Source organism: Chiroxiphia lanceolata, chromosome 4 (genome assembly GCF_009829145.1).
Source record: "Chiroxiphia lanceolata isolate bChiLan1 chromosome 4, bChiLan1.pri, whole genome shotgun sequence".
NCBI classification, from domain to species: domain Eukaryota; kingdom Metazoa; phylum Chordata; class Aves; order Passeriformes; family Pipridae; genus Chiroxiphia; species Chiroxiphia lanceolata.
Window position 1 is genome coordinate 11,998,211 of NC_045640.1, and position 26,275 is coordinate 12,024,485.

At 38.1% G+C, this 26,275-nt stretch overlaps 1 protein-coding gene across 9 annotated transcripts in view; it reads right to left on the bottom strand.

Moving 5' to 3' along the window:
* SORCS2 (sortilin related VPS10 domain containing receptor 2) overlaps positions 1–26,275 on the bottom strand; it is a 598,972-nt gene that overhangs the window by 49,755 nt on the left and 522,942 nt on the right. For all 9 annotated transcript variants that reach the window (XM_032685842.1, XM_032685841.1, XM_032685845.1 and 6 more), the window contains 3 exons: positions 18,396–18,472; positions 10,637–10,728; positions 9,100–9,207 (listed from right to left, as the gene is read on the bottom strand). In XM_032685842.1, the coding sequence (XP_032541733.1) occupies positions 9,100–9,207; positions 10,637–10,728; positions 18,396–18,472 (277 nt within the window). The remainder of the gene's footprint in view (positions 1–9,099; positions 9,208–10,636; positions 10,729–18,395; positions 18,473–26,275) is intronic.

The following is a 26,275-nucleotide window of genomic DNA, read 5'->3' on the forward strand; positions in this document are numbered from 1 at the left end:
CAGACACATCGGATGAGTGCATTTAAATGTATTGCTAAATATCACTAGAATAAAAAAGAAGCATTTTTTCAAAGTAACAAAGGCATGCATTAAGTAGAATTCGATGGATTAGACAAAAATATGAACTACAATAAAGCAATACATAACAGCAATCACAATCTAATTGCTCAGGTGCAAAATACATATGTCGAATAAAATCATATGAATGGAACAAACTGGAACGGTTCAGCAAGTGTAACTGATGACTAGAAGTTATATATCAAGATGATAGTAATTCATAAGCTACTAAAACCTTCCTCTTGATTAATTGTATTACATTTGAAAGCCATCAAATCAATTCTGTTGAAACTATAAAGGATAATGCTGTGATAAATAATTTTTGGAAGAAATTCCAATTACCTTCGAAATTAATTTACTTTTATTTGCAAGAATTTGGGATCCATAATTTTAACTTCAGTGTTTCAGTTGCCATAACAACTTTGTACATTTGTTCCTAGTTCATTTATGAGCCCATAATTTTTTAATTTGATTGTATCATTTGGTAGATAAGACAGTTTAATGCAGATTTTAAGCTAACTCATTTAAACTATTTGCTAGAGGATTGCTTGTTATTTCTGTTCCTGATAAAGCTCATAATCAGGGGGAGCTAATTTAACAGAAATTATATGCAATGATAATCTTTTCCAGTAAATGCACATTTCTATTCAACACACAAGAGCATCTATGCAATAGATACTCCTGGTTCAGATGAGCAGTAATAGCTGTGTCACCTGTGCAGGCAACTGCAGCTATGAGGGTGCTGATGTTGGAGACTCCCAAAAACTTATCAGGTAAACATTCAGCTTCTATGACTTCATACAGGAGAAATGAGCCTGAGTCTGACAACACACTGCTCATCTTGGATGTCAGAGACACAGCTTTTTATAAGCACTTCATTTGCCTTCCTCTTTAACTTTTCTGCTGTGTTTTTTAGGATTTTGTACATAGGTTTTCATAGCATCAAAACATTCTTTGCCACAGCAGATGAATTTTAGCTACAGAGTCACATATCACAGATCTCAACCCATATACATTGACACACCTTGAGCAACTTTTGTACTATTATGATGGTTTACCTTTGAGCTGTAAGCCATATTGTCTCCAGACAAAGAAAATAGCTTTGAGCAGCCTTTTGTCTGGATCCTTAGAGCAGCACAGCTGAACCTACAAGTTTTATTCATGAATATCTGAGAACACTCAAAGACCTTAAAGCGGTGGGAGTGATCCTGCAGTACTTTCCCACCAAGGTCACAAAGACAGCACATGCAGAATTTATTCAGATGTTTATTGCAGTAACTAAAACTGTGCAAGTTTTGCAGCCATACTGAAGACTATTGATGACAACTGTGTGATGCACAGTTACTTTTGTTTTAAATCAGAAGCCTCTTTCATTATGGACTTATTGCTTTAGTCTCCCAAGAGCTGCATTGGCTTTTTCTCTCCTCTGTATGACTTTGTCATCCACTGTGATGTTCACGGGATGCTGTCAAGCAGAGTGTCTGCACAGTCCTGTATTGCCCTGTTGACACACCCTGCTGACTTGACATGCCAGTTAGGGGTGGATCAGGACCTTTAGATTTTTTGGGAGAGCCTTCAAATGTATACAGCTACTGACAATAAAACCTAAGATTTGAAACAGGGTCAATTGAGGATCCCACATACAGGTGATATGGGCAATCTCAATGGCTCTATCTTGGATAAAATGTCTAAATTCCTCTGGGCAGCACCTAAGCAAAGATATCCAAGTATGTACCCGAAATTCTTTATGGATCTAAACCTCAATATCTAACAGTGAGTACGTGAACAAGCTGGGAAAGGAAACCACACTCTCAAGAGATGCTAGTTAATTATTTTAGCAACTCTTTCTGTCTCCTATACTTTTAAATGGAAGCAGTCACAGAGCTTTGCTAAAAAACAGTATTTATATCTTGTTCTCCATATGAGGCTTCTTTTTCTGCACTAAATCATATTAGTAGGAAACAGAATTATCAGTGAACTTACTGTATTGTTAAAATATTTTTTAAACTGTCAGACCTCCATGATAATTTTTAAAACACAATTGCAATTTCAGATTAAATACTCAATCTACTTTACAGTTCACTAGATATCAGAAGCCATTTACATTAAAACAGCAGCAACTTTCTCAGTTGTCTCCTGCATAAAAGGATTAGTGTGTTAGAAGTCTCTTGTCAATTTATGGTGAGCTCAAAGAGCTGAGTCCTTTGCTTCACTTAGACCTTTACTACAAATGGTGACAATATCACCGAAAAAGGAAATAATTGTGACAATCTTGGGTTTTTTCTGCCTGTTGTAGTTAATATTATTATAGTGCCTTTGAACATACAGGAAGACACAGGCAAAAATCTGTGGAGAAATTACCTAGCTGAGGGAGTAAAATGATGAAGTTGTGGCATGGAAGGATGTACGTTAGTGTAGCCACTGCCAACAGTTCTCCTTAACTCACAGAAGTAACAATATTAATGAAAGATTTTCCAAGGAGATATGGGTTGGTAGAGCAGGTTAGCCATGACTATGTACTACAATGGTATTTAAAGACTACTATTTTCAAAAAAAAAAAAAAAAAGAAAACAACAGGTTAATCTTTATAGCCACACTTTCCTTCCAACAGTTGTCTTTGCTTCCCTTACATCATTGTAAAATCAACAAAAACCTAAATAAGTCAAAGAGTTCATACTAGTAAAATGGATGAAAGTAATGCAAGATTCAAGCTGCAGTCTGTTATACATCAAGATTATAATTCAGCATATTTTTCTAATTCCCCAAAAGAACATAACAGAGGTCATGTTTCAGTGGCCTTCCTAAATTGCAGCTACAGAAATGATGAATGCTTCCATGTGCAAAAGTAGACACCTGCCTACATAAAGCAACTGCACATAAAGAGTACTTGTGTACACAACAGATCTTGTGCAACTATACTGAGACATTTATGATTTAAATGCCTTAAGCTACAAACACATGCATATATTTAATGCACTAAAGAGAAGAGTAGGGTTATTTAGTTGGGCTGTAGTTTTTGGTTTGTTCTTTTGTTTTCTATTTTTTTGGCTGACAAAATGAAAAATGAGGGGAGGAAACAATTTAGTTGAAATTGAACCAAAATATGGGGTTTTTTCATTGCTTCCTCCTCCCAAAAACTAGTAATTGCCATTCATTCTTTAATGCCAAAACATCTTGGTTTCAGATCATTTGGGAAAAAAGAACGGAAATGAATACTTAGGTTCTGAGAAGTGTTAGGGAGGAGCAGGATGAGAGTGTTCCCACTTTATCCAGAAGTTTTGGATTCCATAATCTTTATGAATTACCTCCAAAATTTTTTTCCAATGTATTTGGTAAGTTCCTGTCCAAGAACAACCTTTTAACATAAAAGCTGTTTGGAAGAAATTGCAGATTTAATGCCTAGCCTGATGCTTTATGCAGAAGTAAATACAAAGTACACAGTGAACAAAATTGATTAAAGAGAAACATATGACACTGTAGAGGATAGCTTTGCATCATTCAACTCCCTGCTGTCATCTCACTTAAAGATCAAATTAATCTCAGATACTTACAAAATTTTATAATTAATTCTTTAGATACCACTTTTTTCCCTACTCCCGTATTTAAAAATCAGGTCTCTTTTGTCACAACTGGAAATTCTTCATTCAGATGTCACCTAATAGAGCTAGAGTTAATAGCCTATAGTCACCCAAATTGTGGCTCCTTCATTTTGAGACCAAATTATAGCAAAATAGAATTCAAATCCCCAGCCAAAGTGAAGTAAAATGCTTAAAAAAATATTTGTTGGATAAGTTTCTAATGTCTATTTATTTGAAATAGAAAGTAAAATGAGCGAAGTTAGAGGACCAAAGCTTCAGGCACTCAGCAACAGGGGCTCGAAATGACACAAAGACTCTATTCGGAATGAAAAAGTCACCTGTCACCTGTTTCCTGTCCTTCTCCTCTTAAATAAGGACAAGATAACATTCTTACAGAACATGGATTCCTAACCTCTCAGTTCCTCTTATCCAAATATATTACCAGGTCTGCCCTAAAAATGTTCTAAATATGGGCTTTAGAGTGACACTGAAAGCATCATGCTTCTGAGTACACTATGAAGCTTCAAGGAAAGAAATTAAAAAACCAAAACTTCACCCACTGAGCTTCTTTTGAGCAGAGAGAGACAGGTCTTGGCTCCAAGGCAGTGACACTACAATGCACTGACTTCCTCTGCTAACATCTTTATCTACAGAGATGACAGCAAAAGCGTTAGATTGCTACTAAACAGGCACCTGTACACCTGTATGAACTGATACCTAGATTATATTGGAGCAGAGGAACAAGTTTATTTTTTGAATACTTTTTTCACCACATTTTCTCCATCTATTGACAGACATATTCTTTCTCATGCAGACAGCAGAATAACTGAGCAAGAGATTAACTAGCTGCAAAGACAATCTAGAATTTGCCTTGGGAAATCAGCTATTCTCTCTTACAAGGCTTTATCTACCATCTATCTACCTTTTACAAGTGTTGCAGTACAAGAAAGTTAATAGTGAAGCATTCACAATACAGAGAAGTATCTCCACCTAATAAGATACTCAAAGACAACAGCAGTGTGCTGCCATGAGTGGCACAATAGGCCCCACAAACTACATGTAATGTTGGCTATTACTTATGTTGTTAAAGGTGAGGTTGACATTCCTAGCAAAATCAACAGCTGCAAAAATCCAGACGGCTCTCCCTAATATCTAACACCTGTTAATATCCACCTGGTTTTGAGTAATTTGACTATCTTCTTGTTTCCATTATCACCTATGAACCCAAAAGGAATGCAACAATGAACTTGCAAGACAAAAAAATGTGCATGCAGGGGTTCTTCAGTTCAGAGATGTCATAAATTTCCCAGCAGCATCCTAAGTTGCTACTCTAGGACACAATAGAAAAAAATATCCCTCTGGAAAAAATACAATTACCCATGAGGAAGATTTTGATTCTACCTGACATAAAGAAAAACAGTCCTTTTATGTAACCTCTTTTTGGCCTTTTAAAAGGGGCCATGGACTGTGGAACCATGGTTATTGTGCCTACTGGGTTCACACTGCAATCTAAATAACCTGGTTTGGGAAACACTCTCAGAAGCTGAAATGTGATTTTAGAAGCAATTTTAACAGGCTTGAATCTTTCATTACATTAACTAATTCCTCTGAAGAGGAACATCAATATTTTAGACACACGAAAATTCTTCCTTTTGCACTGCTAGGTAGTTACTCAATCCAGTGTTATTAAGTAATTTTTCCCAAATATAAGATATTGTTAAGTATAAAACTGGGTTGCAGTACCTTTCACTCTTAAAGAATTTTGCACAAAATAAAACCTACTAGACCGTACAATATTTTGATGAAAATATATCAATCAGTTGAGAAAATTTCTTAACGAAGACTGTTTATTCATTTAAGTAAAAATAAATAGCAGATTTGAGCTCTTCATTTAGAAGGTGATTTTCCCACAGATCAAGTTTCCTAAACTTTATGAATACTTTATTACTTATCCTTCCTAAAACTCCTAACTAGGTCTCTTTAGAATTTGGTTTTTATACAGAATGAGTTTCCTTAAGTTTTTGAATACTTTACCTCTTAAAACTCCTAAAAATCTTGACTAGGTCTCTTGGAGAGCACAACTGAATAAAATATATTTTCCTTGGCATTTGTGTGTACATATTTTGAATACCACAGGGCATTTGGATGAATGATTTAGATTAATGTTGACTGGCGGATGACAACTCAGTTTTATGAAAACTTTTGACAAGGTAACATTTGGTTTTCTTCTCTGTTTTGGAGAAAACACAAAACTTTCCAAAATGAAGACTTGAGGCAATCAGGTTTGCATTCTCCTGCCTCTTCAGTAAAGCTTACCAGACCACTTCATTTTAGAATGGAAAAGAGTGATGAGTGACATCCTCCGGGGTCAGTATTGGGACTGGTGCTGTTTAATATCTTTGCTGGTGACATGGACAGTGGGATTGAGCGCACCCCCAGCAAGTTTTTCAGTGACACTAAACTGTGTGGTGAGAAGGGATGCCATCCAGAGGGACCTTGACAGGCTTGAGAGGAGGGCCTGGGTAGAGTTTATTAAGTTCAACAAGGCTGGAGCACCTGTCCTATGACGATAGGCTGAAAGAGTTGGGGTTGTTCAGCCCGGAGAAGAGAAGGCTCCAGGGAGACCTTACAGTAGCTTCCAGTACCTGAAAGGGAGCTACAAGAGAGCTGGAGGGGGACTTTTCACAAGGGCGTGTAGTGATAGAACAAGGTGGAATGGCCTTAAGATGAAGGCTGAGATTAGATCCTAAGAAGAAATTCTTCACTGGGAGCACGGTTAGATACTGGAACAGGTTGTCCAGAGAAGTTGTGGATACTCCATCCCAGGAAGTGTTGAAGGCCTGGTAAGATGGGCTTTGAGTAACCTGTTGTAGTGAAAGCCCTGCTCATGGCAGGGGCATTGGACATCTTGAAGGGCCCTTCCAACCCAAAGCATTCTGTGACTCTATGATTCTGTGACTTTGGTCAAGTTAAGGCAGAACTGGAATTCAAATGCAAGTTACTTCCAAGTCAGGTCAATATCCCAGACACCATGCTGGAGGATGAGAAATCTCTCTTACAGATAGTGTTACCAGGTCCCTTAATATCTTTACCAGATAACCTTTTTATGGATTTTTTTTTTCTTTTAATACAAATTAAAAACCTTGAAGGAAATCCCTAAGTTGACTTCAGTGAAAATAGGACTTTACCCTACTGTAACAGTGATTTCCTATACAAGAAAAATATTCTTTGACTCCTTTGTGAGTTTATTCTAGAAGCTTTAAATAAAATACTGTCTGTTCCTCAATTTTGCTGCAGACTTTTACAGTTATTACCTTCCCAATTCAGAATTATGCTCTCTCTCCTAATGTATGCACGTTTTGACATTGGACTCTTTATTCAAAATCTTTATTCAAAAAACCTTCATACTAAAGGGAGAAAATCAAATTCCCATACTACTGAAAAATGTCAGACTAAGTCCTTAGTAATGGATTTGGGGATTCCCCAAGGTGAAAGACACTACTAATTTATTTCCATTACCAGACACAGGTTCATCTTACCACGTTCTACTCAGAAGAAATTTTTATCTAATAAAATGAAAAATGTGGCATAGTTGATTCTTGTTTTTTTCCAGGGAGTGTGTATTAAGGGATGACATTACTCAAAACCAGCAAATCCCTGTAGATGAACTCAAGCACAACAACTTAGTGCAAGAATAAGTTTTCAGAGAAAATGAACTAAGCCAGACAGAACGACAAAACGTCTTGACATTAAGTCAGACTGAGCACCGCTGGGCTGACAACATCACCCTTAAGGTAAAGCTGCAATCAAAAGCAGCAGGAGAGACAAGGAAGCTGATACAACAGCATCAACACAACACCTACAGCAGGTTTATTCTTCTCATTACCTTTAGATTCTGGCAGGAAGGTTGAAAGTGTTTTCAGGGCCAGTCTGTGATATTAAATGTTTGATGTCCTCCATGTTCTGTAGAACTAGCTAAAAAGTAAGATCCTGCAAGTCTGGCATTGAGATGCTGGAGTCAGACTCTTGTTCTGCCTTTAGAAATATATGTCATATGACGCTTTTTTGTCAATCTGGGCTCAGGTATCAAAACTAGCTACAGTTTTATATATTTCAGATTGATGATTTTAAAAAAGCATCGTGTTTTATAAGAGCTCCTCAGTCCATTCAGCCAGTATTTAAACACATCTTCACCAAATCACTGTTTTTAATGATACTTAATAAGAAAAAAAACAACCCAGAGTATATAGTCATCACACATCGTTTTATCTGTCAGTAAGTACAGTTTAGGATAAGCTTGTGATCCCTCTGCTTTTACTGAAGTCAATGGAAATAAATCCCTCATTCAGAGGCATAAGTGTCTTCATGTGGCATATATTATACCATAAATAAACCTGTGTTTGAGAGAAGGGAAAGATGGTGGGATAATACTGTTCTTCTCAGGCCATAAATGTATAATGGAGGATAAATGAGGCAGAGGAGAAAGAAAGAAATAACAAATTCACCTCCGTGCAGTACAGCATTATGAAGTCATTATGCTTTTAAGGACATCAGGTAGGATTTCTGTTTTGCTGAGGATCCTTTACACAAGTCCACATTGGGCTATTAATTTATTTTTCCCTGGGGAAAATGCTACTGGTCAAAGGTAGCTCTATCTGTAACTCCTAGGAGAAAAACCTTGTCATGAAGACACTGAGCTCCATTATAAAGGATCGCACGAACTGCTGTGATAGCAGCACATACAACAACCTGCACATCTCTGAGTGCTCTCCCCTTTCTGGCTGCAGCCAGCAAGTGCCTTTCTCCCTAGCTGGACAGGTGTTTCTTACTCTCAGACTTCTAAAATATTAGCATTTATTGTGGAGATGTAGCAAAACCTTCAGCTCAGATCCAGATGTCCCTGGCCCTTTGGAAAGAGACAGATAAACAGGGGCCTGAGTTGCAGAATTTGGCTATTTTTAACTCTATTCACAGCATCTGCCTCAGTCACTGCACAGAATAAAAACAGGCATTTGTTAGCACAGTGCTTGGTTACACAAAGTACTGCAATGCTAGTTACTAGGACAACAATATAGTTGCTTACACTGTGAAGACAATAGATATTTAACATTTTTTGACGTCTGACTAAAAATCCATAGGGAAAAAAAATGGAGAAAATAGGGGGTTTTTTCCCTACATTTTTCAGATTTGTATTGCACTTTTATTATTCCACTTTCTCTGGTGGTATCTTTGTAAGATTTCTTATGAATATAATCCTTTTTACAATCTGAAATACTGCACTTATATAATTTCTAAGTCAGGTTACATACCAGGGCAGTTTGGACATCAGTGTAAGAGTCTGTGTGACTGCAAGAAGCAAAAGCCACTGACTCAAGGACTATCTCAAACATGCACAACTGAAAATATGCTCAAGTGCATAAGGAGAGAGAGAGCCCTGAGAGCAGAGATGAAACCAAAACCTTACGTCATGACCAGTGTCTCATCTCCAGGTTCACTAAGTAATCCATCTACAAAGACTGAAGTGCTGGTAAAATTATGTGTGCTCCAAGTCTGGCCTTCATCTATGCTGAACCTGTAAAAAAGCAGAAATGGTTTTCATTTCCAACTATTACTATACAAAGCAGAATTCACTTAATAAAAAAAACCCAACTCACTACTAAAGCCTAGGATTTTTGATCTCAAAAATACAATATGCCTAGACAGTGTATCATAGTAATGTGATCTTTTTTTCAGCATCATATCCAGTGGTTCACATCTTTATGAGAAGGTGTATGATAAATTTGGCACAACAATAAAAATTCTCAGGGAGATAAAAAGAGCTCTGTCAACAGACTATCTTCCTACCTTGTGGCTTCAAAAGCAAGTTAATTTACACTTCATTCTTTCCAGTAGCCTCTGACTAGAGACCTGTTAAGCAGAGGTCAGTGAAACACGAGAGGCAAAAGAGCCCAACTGCTAAAACATGTGGGAGATGCAGTAAATGCAGGCACTGAGATGATGATGGCCCTTCACAGCTGCTACCAGCCACTTAAAAATTTGCAGAAGATGCTGATGAATCCAGCAAACATATTTTAAATATTCTGTGCATCCAAAATTTAGGAATCAAAGTCTCTTTTCTTCTGTACATTTCCTCCAGGTCTTTTGGATAGTAGGTTAGTGATGCCTCATTCTAGCTAACCAGGTACACAGCTAGTTCCTATTACTGTATGCAATTCTGCAAAAATGAACCTAGTCACAAGTTATAAAGGTCTCTTACAGTTTTTTATGCTGAGAATCATAGTTCTGCATGCCATTGCATAAGGTTACCACATTTTGCTGCACTGTCATGCAGTCTAAAACTTGATATTTTATAACAAAATGCTTTGCAGCAAACCTTTCCTTCTCAACCAAAGAAGCTGAGAAGACCACTCGCTGCATTATCACTGTATGACAGGATCTATGCACGCTACAAACTGTGTTTCTGGCAGATCATATTACACGGCACATAAGTGCACCTAACTTTGCCTGTTGGCTCTCAAAGTCTACATTATATTGCTCTTGCCAGAGAGACTAGGGGCTATTCTCCAATTTCACTGTGGCCCTGGGAGAGGACAGAGATCTATTACAGTACCAATGAACTGTCCTGACTGCATGCCTAAGCCACATATGCATCATAGGTTGAGCATAATTGACATGCACTGCTGGTGTCAACCAGCAGAAGATAACAATCAATGGTTAACGTGGCTTTTACTGTAGAGTTCCAGAATAGCCTTTGAAGCAAAAAAACCCTACACTGATGCAACAAAATTTTATTATGATTAGTGCATTATGCTATCTTCAGCACCATGAAATAATCTTTAAGGAAACATCCAACTGCATTTTATTGACTTAATGAATGTTAAATTAAGCTGACTCCACCTGTGTTTCATACATGATCATGTTAAAATGCTTATCTTTAACTCTGAACTTTGCCTGAGGTCTTGAATACACAATAGCTCTACTCTAATTGACTGTAGGATTACTTGAGTATTTTCAGAGGGATAGAGGTGTCTTTGATAGCCACAATAACTCCACCATGGTCCAAGTACAAGATATGGTGCTCTTCTTCAAAAACCTACAAGTCAGACAAAAAAAGGCCAGCTAAGCAAATGTACAAAACAGTTGAAATAAAATGTACAAGCAAACAAGGATTAATAGACTTTTATATTTTACAATGTCCACAGTTCAAACTGAAAAGGACATAAAAGTCAGGTTAACTCCTGTATTTGTTCCAGCTGTAAAAGGAAAGTAAGTTAAGTAGGTGAATCACAAAACGTTCAGGTTAAAATCACAGTTAGATTAAACTGCCTAAAATGATTTTAGCCCAAGATGATATTTCTCACAGTGTGCATTCTGCATTCCTTCCTATTATACATCACCAAGTGACCTATCACCTTACTTTGGTATTTGCCATATTCTGTGTACCTTGCAGAATAAAATGCTTTGTAGTTTAATTCTAAGAAAAATAGGAAAAGTATTGCTGCCCCTGACTTTCTCACGTTACCCAGAAACTACAGAACTTGAAATAATTGGTACAAGCATGTTTTCTGCATTTCCAGTGTCAGTGATTTATTTAAGTTCAAACACGTGATCTCCCATGGAGGCCACTGAGTTTTGAACCAAAATACATGTAATACTGATTTAATGGTATAAATGATTAAAAATTTCCTAAATTATTTAAATTCCTTTTCTAGAAGTCATCACCAGTACTAAAATAAATCCACAGGTAGATATGTTCCCTTTCTTACATCTGAAATCTGTTTTAAGACATGGTTTACTTGTGTTATTAACATGTGAAAGTTCATTTAACACAAGAGCAAGTGGTAAGGTGAGAGTTATCACACACATTAGACAAACATGCGGTCAAAGCAAAGGTAAAACCCATAAAGGTTAGCTTTACTTTGCTGTGTGAATGAAAAAATATTGACAATACAAATGCTTTTTTTTTTTTTTTTTTGGCAAAAGCGAGTGCTACATTTAGAGAATTTATCAGCAAGACTGAACCAGAGCTTCAGTGGAAATATCCTAAAGCACACCCACAATTACTTCAAAAAATAGTAAGCATTTAATTTGGGTTGAGAATTCAGTCTTCCTCTCATCTAGTAAGAACATATTTTATGGGAATCCTAGGGTTTCAAGTGTCTGATCAGTTCTTCAATGTTGCAAACTTACAGGCAAAACCCTGATATAAGGCATTTATAGTCCTATCTACTTATTCTACACAGTTGCATATTTTAGAAGAGATTTCAGTAAAGGATAGACATTAATTTTAGATGCACTTCAAAAGGATGAGATCAGCTGGAGTCAGAAAAGCAAGCAGAGTTTCGATCCTCCTCTAAACTTTTGTTTGAACTTCTGCTCAAATCAAAATGCAACAGTTCATGCTGGGACATGAAGTGTCCCAAAGCTTCAGCATCATAATGAGGATAAAGGAAGCTGGTATCTGTACCAGTTTATCCAAATAAGGTTTTCCCAGAGAAGCAGCATGGCAGTTCCCTATGTATCATTTTAGTATCCTGCTTTAGCACAGCAGACACATTACACACATATCAATGCCATCATTATATCATGCTTTTCTTGCACATACTTCAAACATTTTATAACCAAACTGTATGAAATTCCTTATGAAAGCAACCCTTCATCTTCAGTACATTGAAAAGAATTAACAATTTCATGCATAAAAGTAAATATTTATCTCTGCTTTCTGGAAATGAAAACAAGACAGTTTGCAAAGGATTTAGGCAAAGGTGGTCCCAGTGTCAGAGCTGAAGTTCAAAACCAAGAACATACCTGTTCACAGCAAACCACAAATTTTGATATTTGTCACTCCACTAACTAAAGCCAGGCAACAAATGTGTTGTGATCCTTACTAATAGACAGCCACGAAGGAACAAGATTTTTATGACTTATTTATGTAATTTTTCAAGCACGTTATATGCCTTATAATCATAATATCATCTTCTATTCTCTTCCGCTGTCCCCTCTGCTCTAAATGTTTCTTTTTCTGGGTCTGTCCCAACAACTTCAGCAGCTATTTCAGGTCAGAATATCTGTTGGGCGCAATTATTAAAACTCCATGAAATCAGTGAAAGCACATTGAAATGATCCAATTTTACTCTGCAATGCAGAAGTTTCAAAAATAACCAAAAATTCCCAAAGTCACTTGCTTCTCTCATCGAGTGTCATCCATTTCTAGATTCAAAGCTGGAAATGGAAGTTTCCTACACAGAATGAGCCAGTAGGACCTTCCTAGAGTTAAAAGGCTGGAATTTTAGCCTGTTTTGGTGTGCTAAAGTTGTTACCAGCCATCTCTTGAGATGTCTGCAGGAAAACAAGTATTCTCGCTTAAACAAAGTTTTCCAAGTTGCTTTGATGCAAAAGAATTTAACACAGAGAAATAATATTCCAATAAAAAAAAGCACTAGACTAAAGTTCCAGAGATCTAGATTCAGTTCCTAGACATACAACAGGCTTTCTGTTTATTAGCTTAACCAAGCATTTTGCTGCTACAAGAGCTACTTTGGTAGCAGACCAAATATGAAAGGTTTTTGCTGTTCTTTTCCTTTGATTTATGCCATTTCTTTTGAAAGCCAGACCTTTCTCTTACTCTGTCCTATTTCAAATACAGTGTTGTAACAGACGCTGTTGAAATAGCAACAGCAACCACAACTGTGAACAGAAATTAGTATTTTAAAGAGATAAACCCACTTATATATATACACAAGGTCATCCTTAGCATTTAACAGAGTATCCTAATATTTGATGTTCATTTATTCATTTTGTGATACTGTTTTGCTGGTAGAACAGAAGGGAAGCCTTTCAAATAAACTTACCTGTTCCATGAGTTCACCATAGCCTATGCCTTCATGGTCCACATGGCACTTATTTTTATAGTTGGGCTCAATGATCTTAAGGGTCTTTTCCAACCTAAACAATTCTATGACTCTACGATTCTGATTCTAAGCCCACATAGTTCATGATAGTGTCAAGGTGAGATTCCCTTCTCCTACAGACCAGTTCACTGTTGCTGCATGGACGTCTAACCTGCTTATCAATCAGCTCCTAAACTACTGCTATTTGCAGTGCAATGTTGTACAGTATACAGCTACAAATTTCAGTTTTTCTTAAAAAAAGAGTGATGGTTTCAAGATATTCCAACAAGCAGCTCAGGCACCATGCAATAGAAAGGCAGAAGAACTACTGCCAACCCAAGTGATATTGTGGTTACTTATAATCACAGTCCTTGTTTTCACTTTTTGCATGAGCTGGTAGAGTCAGGACACAGGAACAACCACAAAACCACAGACAAAATGCAAAGAGTAGATTTATTCTCATTACCTGGCCAACCAGAGGCTGAAGCAGCACCTGGGCAGAGACACATAAGTGGTAATGCAGGAACTGAAGAACTCAGTCCATGCAAAAGGATCACCCATCCTGCTGTTTTCACACGTATTTCAGGGATTTGCTCAGCCATAATTTACCACTCTGCTTTGATCTTTCAGGGGATCTCAAGCATGTGTGATAGTATGCCTCTATCACAGACCTACTTGGCCAGCACATAAGGCCAAACAACAATATATGTGGGTTTTGACACACAAGCTGCACATCACCTGACTGCATTTATAATCCTCCTCACCAAACTTCCATTATTTCCCCAAACATTTCCATTTATCCCCAGTATTTACTTAATTTCACAGAACTCCCGTGTTTATACGTAAGTCTTCCTGAACTCTCCAATGACCACACCATACGCAAGCTATGGAAATATGGGTTCAGGTGAAATCACGGAATTATAGAATCATTAAGACCTCTAAGATCATTGAGTCTAACCATGAACCCTGAACACTTTCAAGTCCACTACTAAACCATGTTCCTAAGTACCATATCCACATGTTATTTGAACACTTCCAAGAATGGTGACTCAACCACTTCCCTGGGTAGCTTGTTCCAATGCCTGACCATCCTTTCAGTGAGGAAATTTTTCCTTATATCCAATCTAAACCTCTCTTGGTGCAAGATGAGGCTGTTTCCTCTTGTCCTATTGCTTGCTACCTGGGAGGTGAGATCAATCCCCACCTTTTTACAACAATTATCTTTCAGGTAATTGTAGAGAGCAAAAAGAACCTCCATGAGCCTTAAAATCATCTAAGTATATACAGCTGGTTAAGAAATTATGGAAAGAAAATGATCAGCAGATTGTTGTTAAAGTGAGAATGTATTACAAACTCAGGGAGTGGCTCCAGTTAAGAATCACAAACTGGATTTGCATCAACAATGTGATGCTTCTGCAAGGAATAGAAATCTTCTGAAATGGGGTGCCAGTAATGTCAAAACCTCAAAGGCAATCATTTTCTTCTGTTTAGTACTGATAAAATTTGTAATTTCGCATTCAGTTTTACCATGTTTCAGGAGAGGCATGTCATATTAGACAGTCTAATAAATGAAGAACAACAAAAAAAAACCACTTCAAAAATTTGATTCACTAGGAAAATCAGCGAATTTGAGTTTGCTGCTTCCAACGGGAAAATCCCTACAGTATAGACCTTATAATCACCTTTCAACATCTAAAGTTATTCAAAGATGACAGGAAACCACTCCTCTCTAAAGATAAGAAGAAATCACCCTGTAGAATTTGTGAAACTGTAAGAACAAGAGCAAAAGGAACAGTCAGCTTATGTAAAATATTCAGAAAAATCTATGAAGAATGGTGAAACACCATGTAGCCTGAATCTCCTACAGTGAAGGATTAACAAACAGTTCTTGCAGAGATGTTCCTAGTACATTTGATGTTGTCTCAGAGCACATGGTTGAATTACATGATCTTTGACCTTCCCCATAGTTCCATATTCCTATGAACCAATACTGCTATTATTTCAAGAAAGTTTTTAATTAATTCCTTGAACTGCCTTTTCTCCTAAATCTCATGTTTACTTTTCTGCACTGCTCTGCCTCTATACACAAACAACAGACTGCTCCCCTTCTAGACTGTGAACAGCCCTGCAACATTTTGTGAGCACATGACAAAGGTGCCAGGCACTCACTAATGACAACCACAAAGTCTCCAAGTCAGAAACTTAAACTCAGATGAAGAGTTGTGTCGAAGCCTGGGATTTGTTCTGCATCCACCAGCTCACAAGACTGCAGTTTACTGAATTATTTAAATTCCCATATCACCTGACTGAAGCCTTCTCTCTCATTGTATGAACTCCAACAGAGAAAGAAAATGTACTGTTGTCATCTGGAAGAACTGTTTGGTCGCGAGCAGTGAGGCCATAAAATGCATGCAATAATCTACTATTTAATTCTGATTGCAAATATTAGGATTGAGCAAGCTCTTTCAAAGGCTTTGAAGTAGTTTTAATTAAAATAAAGCTAGCAATGGTGTTTTCCATTTCGACTGTCACAATGAGGGATCAGTTTATGGTTGGTTTTACAGCATGAATAGGCACCTTAGGGTCAAGTCGCAACACATCATTTACCTGAGTGTCTTACAAATAAAAAGCAGTAAAATATGGATTTGATCCCCTTCACTCTTTTCTTCCTATTTTTAACACCAGAAAAACTATAAAACTTTGGCAAATGCTGACAATAAATTATGAGAGAGACCTCTATGAAGTATTGAAAAACACAGTACCCATTGTAAATCCTGGAAGACTTTTGCATTTAAACACCTATTTATCATATTCTAGGTTTCAAGAAGGGATTTGGCATAAAATTTTATCTTTTAAACATCAAAAGACATTCTCATGACAAAAATAACACATTCCTCTTTAAAAGTCCTTTTAAAAGCAGAGTATTAATGGCATCCTACAATAGCAATATAAGAAACTGTCTGTATTTTCCTCTTTTAACCTTAAATTCCCCAAGCTCAGTAACACTACCGAGAACATTTTCACATTTAATTGTTCTCAGAAAATAACTAAATTTGATTACAGCTAAACACTAACCCACTATTTTAACTGAAATGAAATTATTTTTTGACATGCTTTAGTCCTTTGAGGGTGGTTTTTTTTCTCTCCTGGATACACATTATAAGTAGAATCCACATCATATTGTGTATTGTTGCCATATATATATATAGAAAGAAAGTATCCCTGTGAATATGCATTGCTGAGTGTATTGGGTTTGCATGGCTTCTCTGAGAAGCTGCCTGAAGCTTCCCTATGTCCAAACAGAGCCAACACCAGCCAGCTCCAGGATGGACTTGTCACCGACCGAGGTCAAGCCAGTCGGACAGCAGTAGCACCTCAGGGATCATGTAATTAAGAAGGTGGGGGGAAACCTGCACAACAGCAACTGCAGCAGGAGAGAAGAGTAGAGAATATGTAAGTAAAACAGCCCTCAAGACACCATGTCAGTGCAGGAGGGGAGGAGGTGCTCCAGCTGCCAGAGCAGAGGTTCCCCGAAAGCACATGGTGCAGGCCATGCTCAGGTAGCTCTGCCCCTGCAGCCCATGAAGGTCCATGGTGGGGCAGAGATCCCCCTGCAGCCCACGGAGCAGGTGGATGCCCAAAGGAGGCTGTGACCCCATGGGAAGCCCGCGCTGGAGCAGGTTTGTTGGTAAGACTTGTGACCCCATGAGGGATCCACGCTGGAGCAGCCTGTTCCTGACAGACTGCACCCTGTGGAAGGGATCCATGGTGGAGCAGTTCATGAAGAACTACAACCCATGGGAAGGACTCACACTGGAGAAGTTCATAAAGAACTATTTCCTGTGGGATGGACCCCACACTGGAGCAGGGGAAGAGTGTGAGGAGTCTTCCCCATGAGGAGGAACGCATAGTAGAGAAAACGTGTGGTGAACTGACCGCAGACCCTGTTTCCCATCCCCCTGTGCTGCTGGGGGGAGGAGGCAGTAAATCTGTGAATAATGCTGAGCTGGGAAGAAGGGAAGGGTGGGGGAAAGGTATTCTAAAATTTGGGTTTATTTCTCACTATCCTACTCTGTTATTTATTGGCAATTAAATTAATCTTTCCCGAGTTGAGTCTGTTTTGCCCATGACAGTAACTGGTGACTTATCTTGACCCACAAGTTTTTTTTATATTCTCTCTCACCTGTCCAGCTGACGAGGGTAGTGATAAAGTGATTTTGATGAGCACCTGGCATTAAGCCAGGGTAAACCCACCACACTGAGACAAGGCAGTTTAGGATATATAATAAATGTGCAATGCTTTAACTGATTCTAGGCAGTGGAAGCAAAAGACATCCAGAATTCAGATAGCATTACCACATCACTGTTCTCTTTTTAATACTTTGGTATTTGTATTCCCTGAATTTATTAAATCATACTAACAGACATTAAAAAGTTTATTTTTTTTTTTGAAAATATGTTTTCACTCAGTTTCAATGAAGAACAAAGTTTATGCTTAAATAACAGTTTTCAGACTATGAAGCTGAAGAATTTCTGCCTTTGTACCTAAGCCATCTCTTTTAGCTTGGAATGTTTGTACTGCAAGGTCTAGCCCAAGTCCAATTCATCATTATAATAGGAAGATTATTTAAATTCTTAAAAAACTAAACAGACACTATGTTTTTTGCATAAGATACTTTTAAGATCTTTAAGAAGGGATTTGCAAAGACTCAAATTTATCAGGCTGTCAGGTTCCAATGAAATTTGAATATTTTCATCTCTTTAATCTCTTAGTTTCCAAGCAAAATGGAGATAGTTAAGCATTATAAAATTCATCACATTTGGTACATTAAAATTATTTCCAGGCTCCTTGATAATTTATGTTTCCTACCTGACGCCACGTGTTCCCACAGTCAGATGTTATGTACATCTCCTCTTTATACTCAACCAGCTGGGACCCCAGGTTACCTGTCACAAAACAGGAGAAAACAAGTGTTGCACCCAAATGAGCAAGAGGATTGGATCTAGTCCTGATGCTAGTTGCAGCAAGAAGTTTCCAAGTCAAAGCAAGAACTAAACTCAGGTGATCAGGCTTACTTAATTTCTGGTAGGACCAGCAAAATCCTTTAAAAAAAAAAATATGTACACTTTCAAAATCTTCCTTTCCATTACTGTCTTGTCCATTGGTGGGAGCAATGAGGCTTGATTCAAATACTGAAATGCAGAAGACAAACCAATGTTTTAGTTTTGTCGCTGCATGATGAGAAACTATTATAAAACAACACGTATTTAAGATACAAGTATGAAATATCCATGAACTCAAAAGCTTTACCTGAACCCTAATCATAGCCTATAAAAGTATTCACGTTGAACTCAAAATGTTAAAATAAAATATTTTATCTGTAAGACTTGATGAAGTGATAGCAAAATCTAGAATCTGGTCAAATATGTAACACTGAAAAGAGGGGACAGGGCTTTTGAAAAATAGTGTAACTGCAAAAGAATTGAAAGCAGAATGACTTGATTTATCTAAATATTGACTAGGAAGCTACTGAATATTTTGACAAAAAGTAATGAGGAGAATTCAGATTGCTGCAAATCTAACAGAAGTGTTAAACTTGTGGAAGATGATCATAGATGCAGTCCCAAATACTGAGATCACCATCTTTTAACTTGCGGTATTTCAAATAGCAAACTATTAAACCACCAGGCAGTTTACAGTGTTCTAGGGGAGAAGCAATCATGGCACCACATTTCTTCTAAATGCTGTTCTCCAGGGGATTTTGACTTAAATATATGGTTTGCATGTTTTTACAGTAGAAATAAGATGAAAGCTACCAGATCCTCTTAAACAGAAGAGGTGGTGAAAGAAAACACTTGAGATTAGGATAGCAGTATGAAATTCCACTTGTGTGTTATATAAATAGCTGATTTTAACCACTAAAACAGATCTGTTTATGCAGAATGTCCTCACTAGCACTGAAAGGTTCCCAAGAGGAATGACAGTTCTCACTGCTCAAAATATATGTTCTATTTAGACCATCAAGGTTGCATGTGGTCCACTGTTTAGTTGTATAACTCTACATTATTTAACCCTAAATACATCCTGGACAGGATTAAGATATTTATACTGAATCAGGGAATTTATAGGAGTCAGTTATTTTCTTTCAATTGCATGTGATATTTCAGAAGATACCGCTGCACCTTCTTGGGTTTTCATTTTTCCAACCCACTTCACTCTCTCATTTATCAAATAATTCAGCACAGATTTAGTTGGTCATGTCATTTTGAAAAAAAAAAGACCCTATTCCTGTAGGTAATAAGATTTGACAAGGTCAGTATGACATGGATGAAGCTGTGTGGACTGACCACCTGCCTAAGAACCAAACTCCTATGGACGAAGTAGATGTAAGACCTGTGTCAGATACTGGATCCAAATCTCACTGAATTATTGATATGGGTCGGAACCAACTCACTGTGAGTGTGTGTGGGAAGGGCTGGGCCTAGACCTGCAGGTACACGGTAAGGCCTGCACATAAAGCCTGCTGAGAGCACATGGCAGAGCCAACACGGCTGAGCCCATGCAGAGCACATGGCAGAGACAAAGGCCCTGTAGCCAGCTCTCAGTCAAGGCAGACCTGCTGGTTGCCCGCTCACACCATGCCCCTGGAGCCTGTGACTGGCTACAGCACAACTCACTCGGGCATGGAAGGCACTGACCGGGTATCCTGCCTGGGAGGGAAAACTGAACTCCATAAATACGAGACTCCATGTGAGCCTCTTCTCTCCTCTCCTGCAACCTGAACCATGTGAACCATCAGATCTTGTCAGTAACTGTTTTTCCTTTCCTCTCTCTCCTTCACTCTTTCTTCTTTCTGTCTTTACTCTTTTAATCTGTTTTCTTCTTTTACCTCTTTTCCTTCTCTTGTAAGTAACTTAAAACCAATGAATTGTGTTTTACTAAAGCTAGTATATTGATTGTTTCCAATAGGTGTTTACTGTGGAAGGGGTCTTTGTGCTGAGTGCTTTAGTGAAATATTTTTCCTTGGTTGTATTTTACTCCTGTAAAACCTTTTGCCAAAATATCTTATTTTTCTCACTAAATTAGAAGAATTTCTCTTAGAGAAGAGTGTGTGACTCTTTCTCTGGACGCTAATTTGTGGTTATAATGAACTACAAGGCTTTGAAAAAGTCTTCAATAAAATGTAACCACTCTGGGCAGCTTATAGCTTAAATCTGGAGTGTAACAACCTGTAAGATCAAAAATGTGCCAAAACCAGCTTAGATTCAAAGTGCAGGGATGACACACGTGACTGCTATTGGATGTGACAGCAGTTACTCCAAGTGGGAAGGAAAGGGAAATGGGTAACTCTGGAGTGAATAGCTCCTATTCTTTCCCCACAAACATCTTCCTCTTCAAAAAACTGCCCAGCTCTAATTCAGCACTGGGGCCTGTCTGGCACGGGCTCACCTTCCCAACGCTCTGCCTGGTGAGTTGGTCCAAGCAGCAGGGATGGCAAGGGAGATCACACGGTTCACAGAAGAGTTATTATTTTTGCATAAGGCTATTTAGCTTTTAGAAACAAAGGCCCAGCAATCAAAATGAAACCTCCATGACAGAAGTGACAGAAAGCTACAACCACATCATCAGTGTTAAGGACAAAAGAGCAAAGACCTAACTAAAGGTCAATTTTTTTTAAAAAAACAGATTCAAACTTTGATTTTATTCTGTCCAGTAGTCCTTGGAATACTATGGGTTTTGTTCACACTCATGTTGCATTCATTTAGGCAGATCTTCTGGTATAAGAGAAAAAAACTCCAACAATGAATCATGATAAAGTCATAGAATCATAAAATCATAGAATATACTCAGTTGGAAGGGACCCTCAAAGATCATCGAGTCCAGCTCTTACCCTGCACAGGACCACCTCAAGAGTCACACCATGTGCTTGAGAGCATTGTCCAAATGCTTTCTGAACTCTGTCAGTCTTGGTGCTGTGACCACTTCCCTGGGGAGCCTGCTCCAGTGCCCATCCAGCCTCTGGGTGAAGAATCTTTTTCTAATAGCCAACCTAAACCTCCCGTGAATACTACCTAATGAGACAATTTCAAAAGGTAAGCTTCACACATGAATTCAGTTATATTTTCTCTCCAAATACAGCTTTAAGATTAATCTGCTTACCAGAAGGAGATATGAATGAGAAATCACCTTCCCAGGGTTAAAGGAAGGGAAGAGATTTGATTCACTGCTCACACAAAATATATTTCTTTTGTCATTCTTACTTTCCTCTGTATAGTTTTCACTGGTATATGCATCTGCAAATCGGTATATTCTTGTGCTTCTGGAGTTATTCATGGAATGTTTTCTATGGGACAGCTGAGAACAGAAATATTTATTTGCTTGCTAGAATCTAAAGTATTGCTGGCAATCTATACTCTTTTTTTTGCATAGATATCTTTAATTAATGTAGTGTTAGTTTTGCTTCTGGATAAATGCTGTTTATTCTACCTCTTTTCACCACTTACTAAAATCTACTTGCATGAGTAGGTCTTTATTTCAGGAATTGCTATGGATCTGCACTTTAAAGAGTTCAGTGGTAAATTGCCTTGCTAATGGAAAATTAGTCTGTAAACTAAACAGCATCAACTTGTGCTTCATTAAAAAGCCTTTTCTATCCAGCTGATACGGTAATGACTGAAATATATTAGCAACAGTGCTGTAATTGCAGCTCTGTCAAAAGACAGACATGAACTTCTCCTAGTTCTGGTTTTACCTTCACTGCCTTTTCTTGATAAATGAGCAAAAGGAGTTGGTGGGCTCGTTTATAATTCCATTCTGGCAAACAACTGATGAACAACAGCACCGAGTCTGGGGTACTCCTTTGGGAAAAGGGACTTAAGTGCTGTTTGACCCTTGAAAGTAATCCATCCCCGGGCCAAGGGTGAACGTCCAGAAGTGGTGCATGCAGGAGCTTCTGACTGCAAACACAGTATTTAATTGTGTCATAAATGAAGGCTGTAATTTTCACGACTTCCAGATTTTCTGGGAGACACAATTATATGACATAATTTTGCAAACTTTATAAAGTCAAGTCTTCAAGCAGATTAAGAAAACATTTCTGTAAGGAATGATAAAACTTTTCAATGCAGTTGGAGTTTGCTCTGTGGGTCCTGCAGAAGATGTCTTGCTGAAAAACAGTGTCAGTGGATTTAGAAAGAAAAGGCAGTTGAGGCCAAAAGCAGAAAACCTGCAGAACTAGGGAAGACAGGGAAGCTCCTGCAAAGCACAAGGGGCTATTTGCTGTGGGAAGCAGCCCCGCAGCCAAATCTGAGAGGTGACATACAGAAGGAAATTTCCAGGAACACACAGGGATATGTGATAACTTTCTTAAGCAACAGATATCACTGAAAGCTGTTAGCCTGAAAAAGTAGAACTGGAATAAAGAACTAAGTGAACTCCGTACAGCTTTATTAGCAAACCTTTCTATTTAATGTGACAAGAGTTATGAGTTTTCTCTATTTTAAGTTACATTGTTTTAACTTTATTTTTTAATACTCTAATAAAAAATAATGTCAATGATGTGGAATATTTTGTACTTTTTGAGATCTAAAATAAAGTGCATAATTCTAGGCTCTAGCTGCCTCATAGTGTGTCGTGTTATTGGATAAGCCAGCTAACTAAACAAAGCACATGTAATGACACCCCATAAACCCCTTTACATCAGCCTCAATTTGCATCAAATTAAGTGCAAAAAATCCTGACATTAATAACACTGCAAATAAACAAATGCAAAGCCACTGCAGCACTCATAATAGAACTGAGACATTCTGAATGTTTCCATCCCATATCTGAAAATTATAAAACATATTTGTGGTAAGTGTGGCAGTCAACAACACGTGCACAACTGCCATTGTGATCAAGTGACACAGAAGGGGAGAAACAGACAAATTCTGCTCACCCAAGACTGGAAGGCAACATCTACAATGTTTAAGTACCATTCCCACCTACCAAGTGTTTGGACTGTACCACACACCCACAAATATCGGTGTCCTTTTTGCCTAGTGAGCAACACCAAAATCTGTGCTTCTTATTACAGCTGTAAATATCTGCAGTAACTCCTCAAGTGTGCCACTACAACACAGAAACTTTTCTATAATTTTAGTAGGTCTGTGTTAGATCTCAAAATTCATCTGGGGTAACAAGTAAATGTAATCTAATACACTGAAGGCAACTCACGTTCATACTGAAAAAGTTACTGTGCCTGGAATTGGTGATCAACTGCAGGCATGTGCTGGTTTGGGCTGGGGTAGAATTAATTTTCTTCATAGCAGCTAGTATGGGGCTGTGTTTTGGATTTGTACTGAAGTGGATGATAGAGGGATGTTTTTGTCACTGCTGAGCAGTGCTTACACAAAGTCAAGGCCTTTTCTAGTCCTCACTCCACTCCACCAGAGAGGAGTCCACGGGTGCACAAGATATTGGAAATGGACACAGCCAAGACAGCTGACCTCAGCTGACCCAAGGGATATTCCAGGCCATATGTCATCCCATTCAGCAACAAAATGGGGGAGAGGTTGGTGTGGGGGCCACTGCTCAGGAAAAGACTGGGCATCGGCTGGTTGGAAGTGAGCAACTGTTTTGATTTGCATCACTTGTCTTTCTTGGGTTTTATTTATCTGTCTTTGTTATTTTCCTTCTTATTAAATTATTATTATTTTATTTCAATTATTAAGCTGTTCTTATCTCAATCCACGAGTTTCCTCACTTTTACCTTTCCAGTCTCTTCCCCACATCCCACCGGAGGGGGAGTGAGCTTCTGTGGTGCTTAGTGGCCAGCTGGGCTTAAACCATGACAAGGTTGTATTAGCCAGAGCTATAAAAGGTATCTTTTTAACATCACTTTTGATTTAAATGACCTGAAAACTCCTCTGACACGACAGAGTGTTTCCCATCCAGTTTCATGAAGTTTTGTTTGTAATACAGAAGCTTCTCAAGTTTGTCTCATACTATTTTATATTCTTTTTGTAACTACATGACAGGGGCAGGAAAGAAGTCTCTCATGTGTGTGTCTTCTCCAAACCAAGGCCTGGGGGACCATTTACACCTGAATTGTCCTTAAACACTCCCCCAAAGGCTCTTCTCACCAACACAGCCAGGATACTGTGTTACATGGATTCTTGTCCTGAGTCACTATGACTGCTGTTGTTATGCTCAGACATCTTGCTGCTTCTATTCAGGAAGCAAAAGGAAATGGCCTGCATTTTTGAGTTTTTTATTAAGGGTGGTCATTTTTCATTTCTGTTACTTGCATTCTTATAAATCTTTTCAAACCTTTCTTTGGGATACAGGAAATTCTTTTTCTTTTTACTCCTCCTGAGTAAAGGCTGATTTGAAGTAACTGGGTAAAATCACAAGTTCCATCCTTGCAAGGGTGGCAGTCCCAAAAACCAGAACACAGAGGCATTAACTACTGTTTAACATAGTACTCCAAGCTGTCTGAGACTTTGCACATGACAGTTTAGCACAGGGATGTGAAAGAAAGCAATGTATTTTAGTGATGACTGATGTCCAGCCAAGCCCTCTAGAAAGGTGGTATAGCTGTGAAAAACATAGAGATTTCAAGAGGGTAATTAAAAATCTTTGCTCAAGCATTTTGGAAGGTTCCTACTGGGTCCAGTGACAGGACCCAAGGGAACGGCCTGAAGTTGTGTCAGGGGAGATTTAGATTGGATATTAGAAAGAGGTTCTTTGGCCAGAGGGTGGTTGGGACTGGAACAGGCTCCCCAGGGCAGTGGTCACAGCACCAAGCCTGACAGAGTTCAAGAAGCATTTGGATGTTGGACTCGATGATCCTTGTGGGTCCCTTCCAACTCAGCATATTCTGTGATTCTGTGATTCTGTGAAATATAGGAGATTACTTTCATTTACAATTTACCATTAATTTGCATGTTTTAAGTGCTACTTACTGTGTTTACCCATATTTTTATATGTGACTTTAGACATGCTTACTGTGAGAAGAAATAATCCCCATATGCAACACCTAGATAATCCTTCTAATATGGAAAATCTTTTCCAGTCACTTAAATTTAGCATACATGCAGACCTACCAACTCCAAAAAGAGACATGTGCCTTGCCTGGATTATTGGTAATTAATACAGTCATAACATCTCTTCAGGCAATGCACAATAAGCTAAAATTTCATGGTTTGTAAGCTTGTAGTCACAGTGTAGAACAAATATACAACCAATTTGTATTTAAATGTCCCACACAGATAGTTTTTGCCTGGCAAGCTGAAGATGTGTTCAGCTGAGGAAGTGGGGAATCAGAACTGAGGAACACGTTGATGTGAGAAAAATTCAAAGGAATTGCAGGATATTCACGACAAAATGCACTGGGAAATGCTCAATCACCTCCCTGTTCCCTCATCCTTTTTTATAGAGGCATCCCAGTATACTACTTTAGTGAAAAATGATAGAAATTCATCACAATGTGTGCAATGTATTTGGGCCTGACATAACAAAAAGTAAACAGAACTTTTCTAACACTTCCTCAATTTCTGTGAATGTGCAGAATTTACTCCTTGCTTGATTTGCCGTCCGGATTGGAAGCTAAACAGGTAATTATTGTAAACTAGCACCTGAAAAAGCTATCCTTCTCTAAACATTTTTCATAGAAAAGTCTTTTGCAAGTTTATAGTAAAAATTTGCACATGAATTGACACACATTTCATAGCTGATGCTGTGAGAAATAGAAGTTGTTGCCAATATTA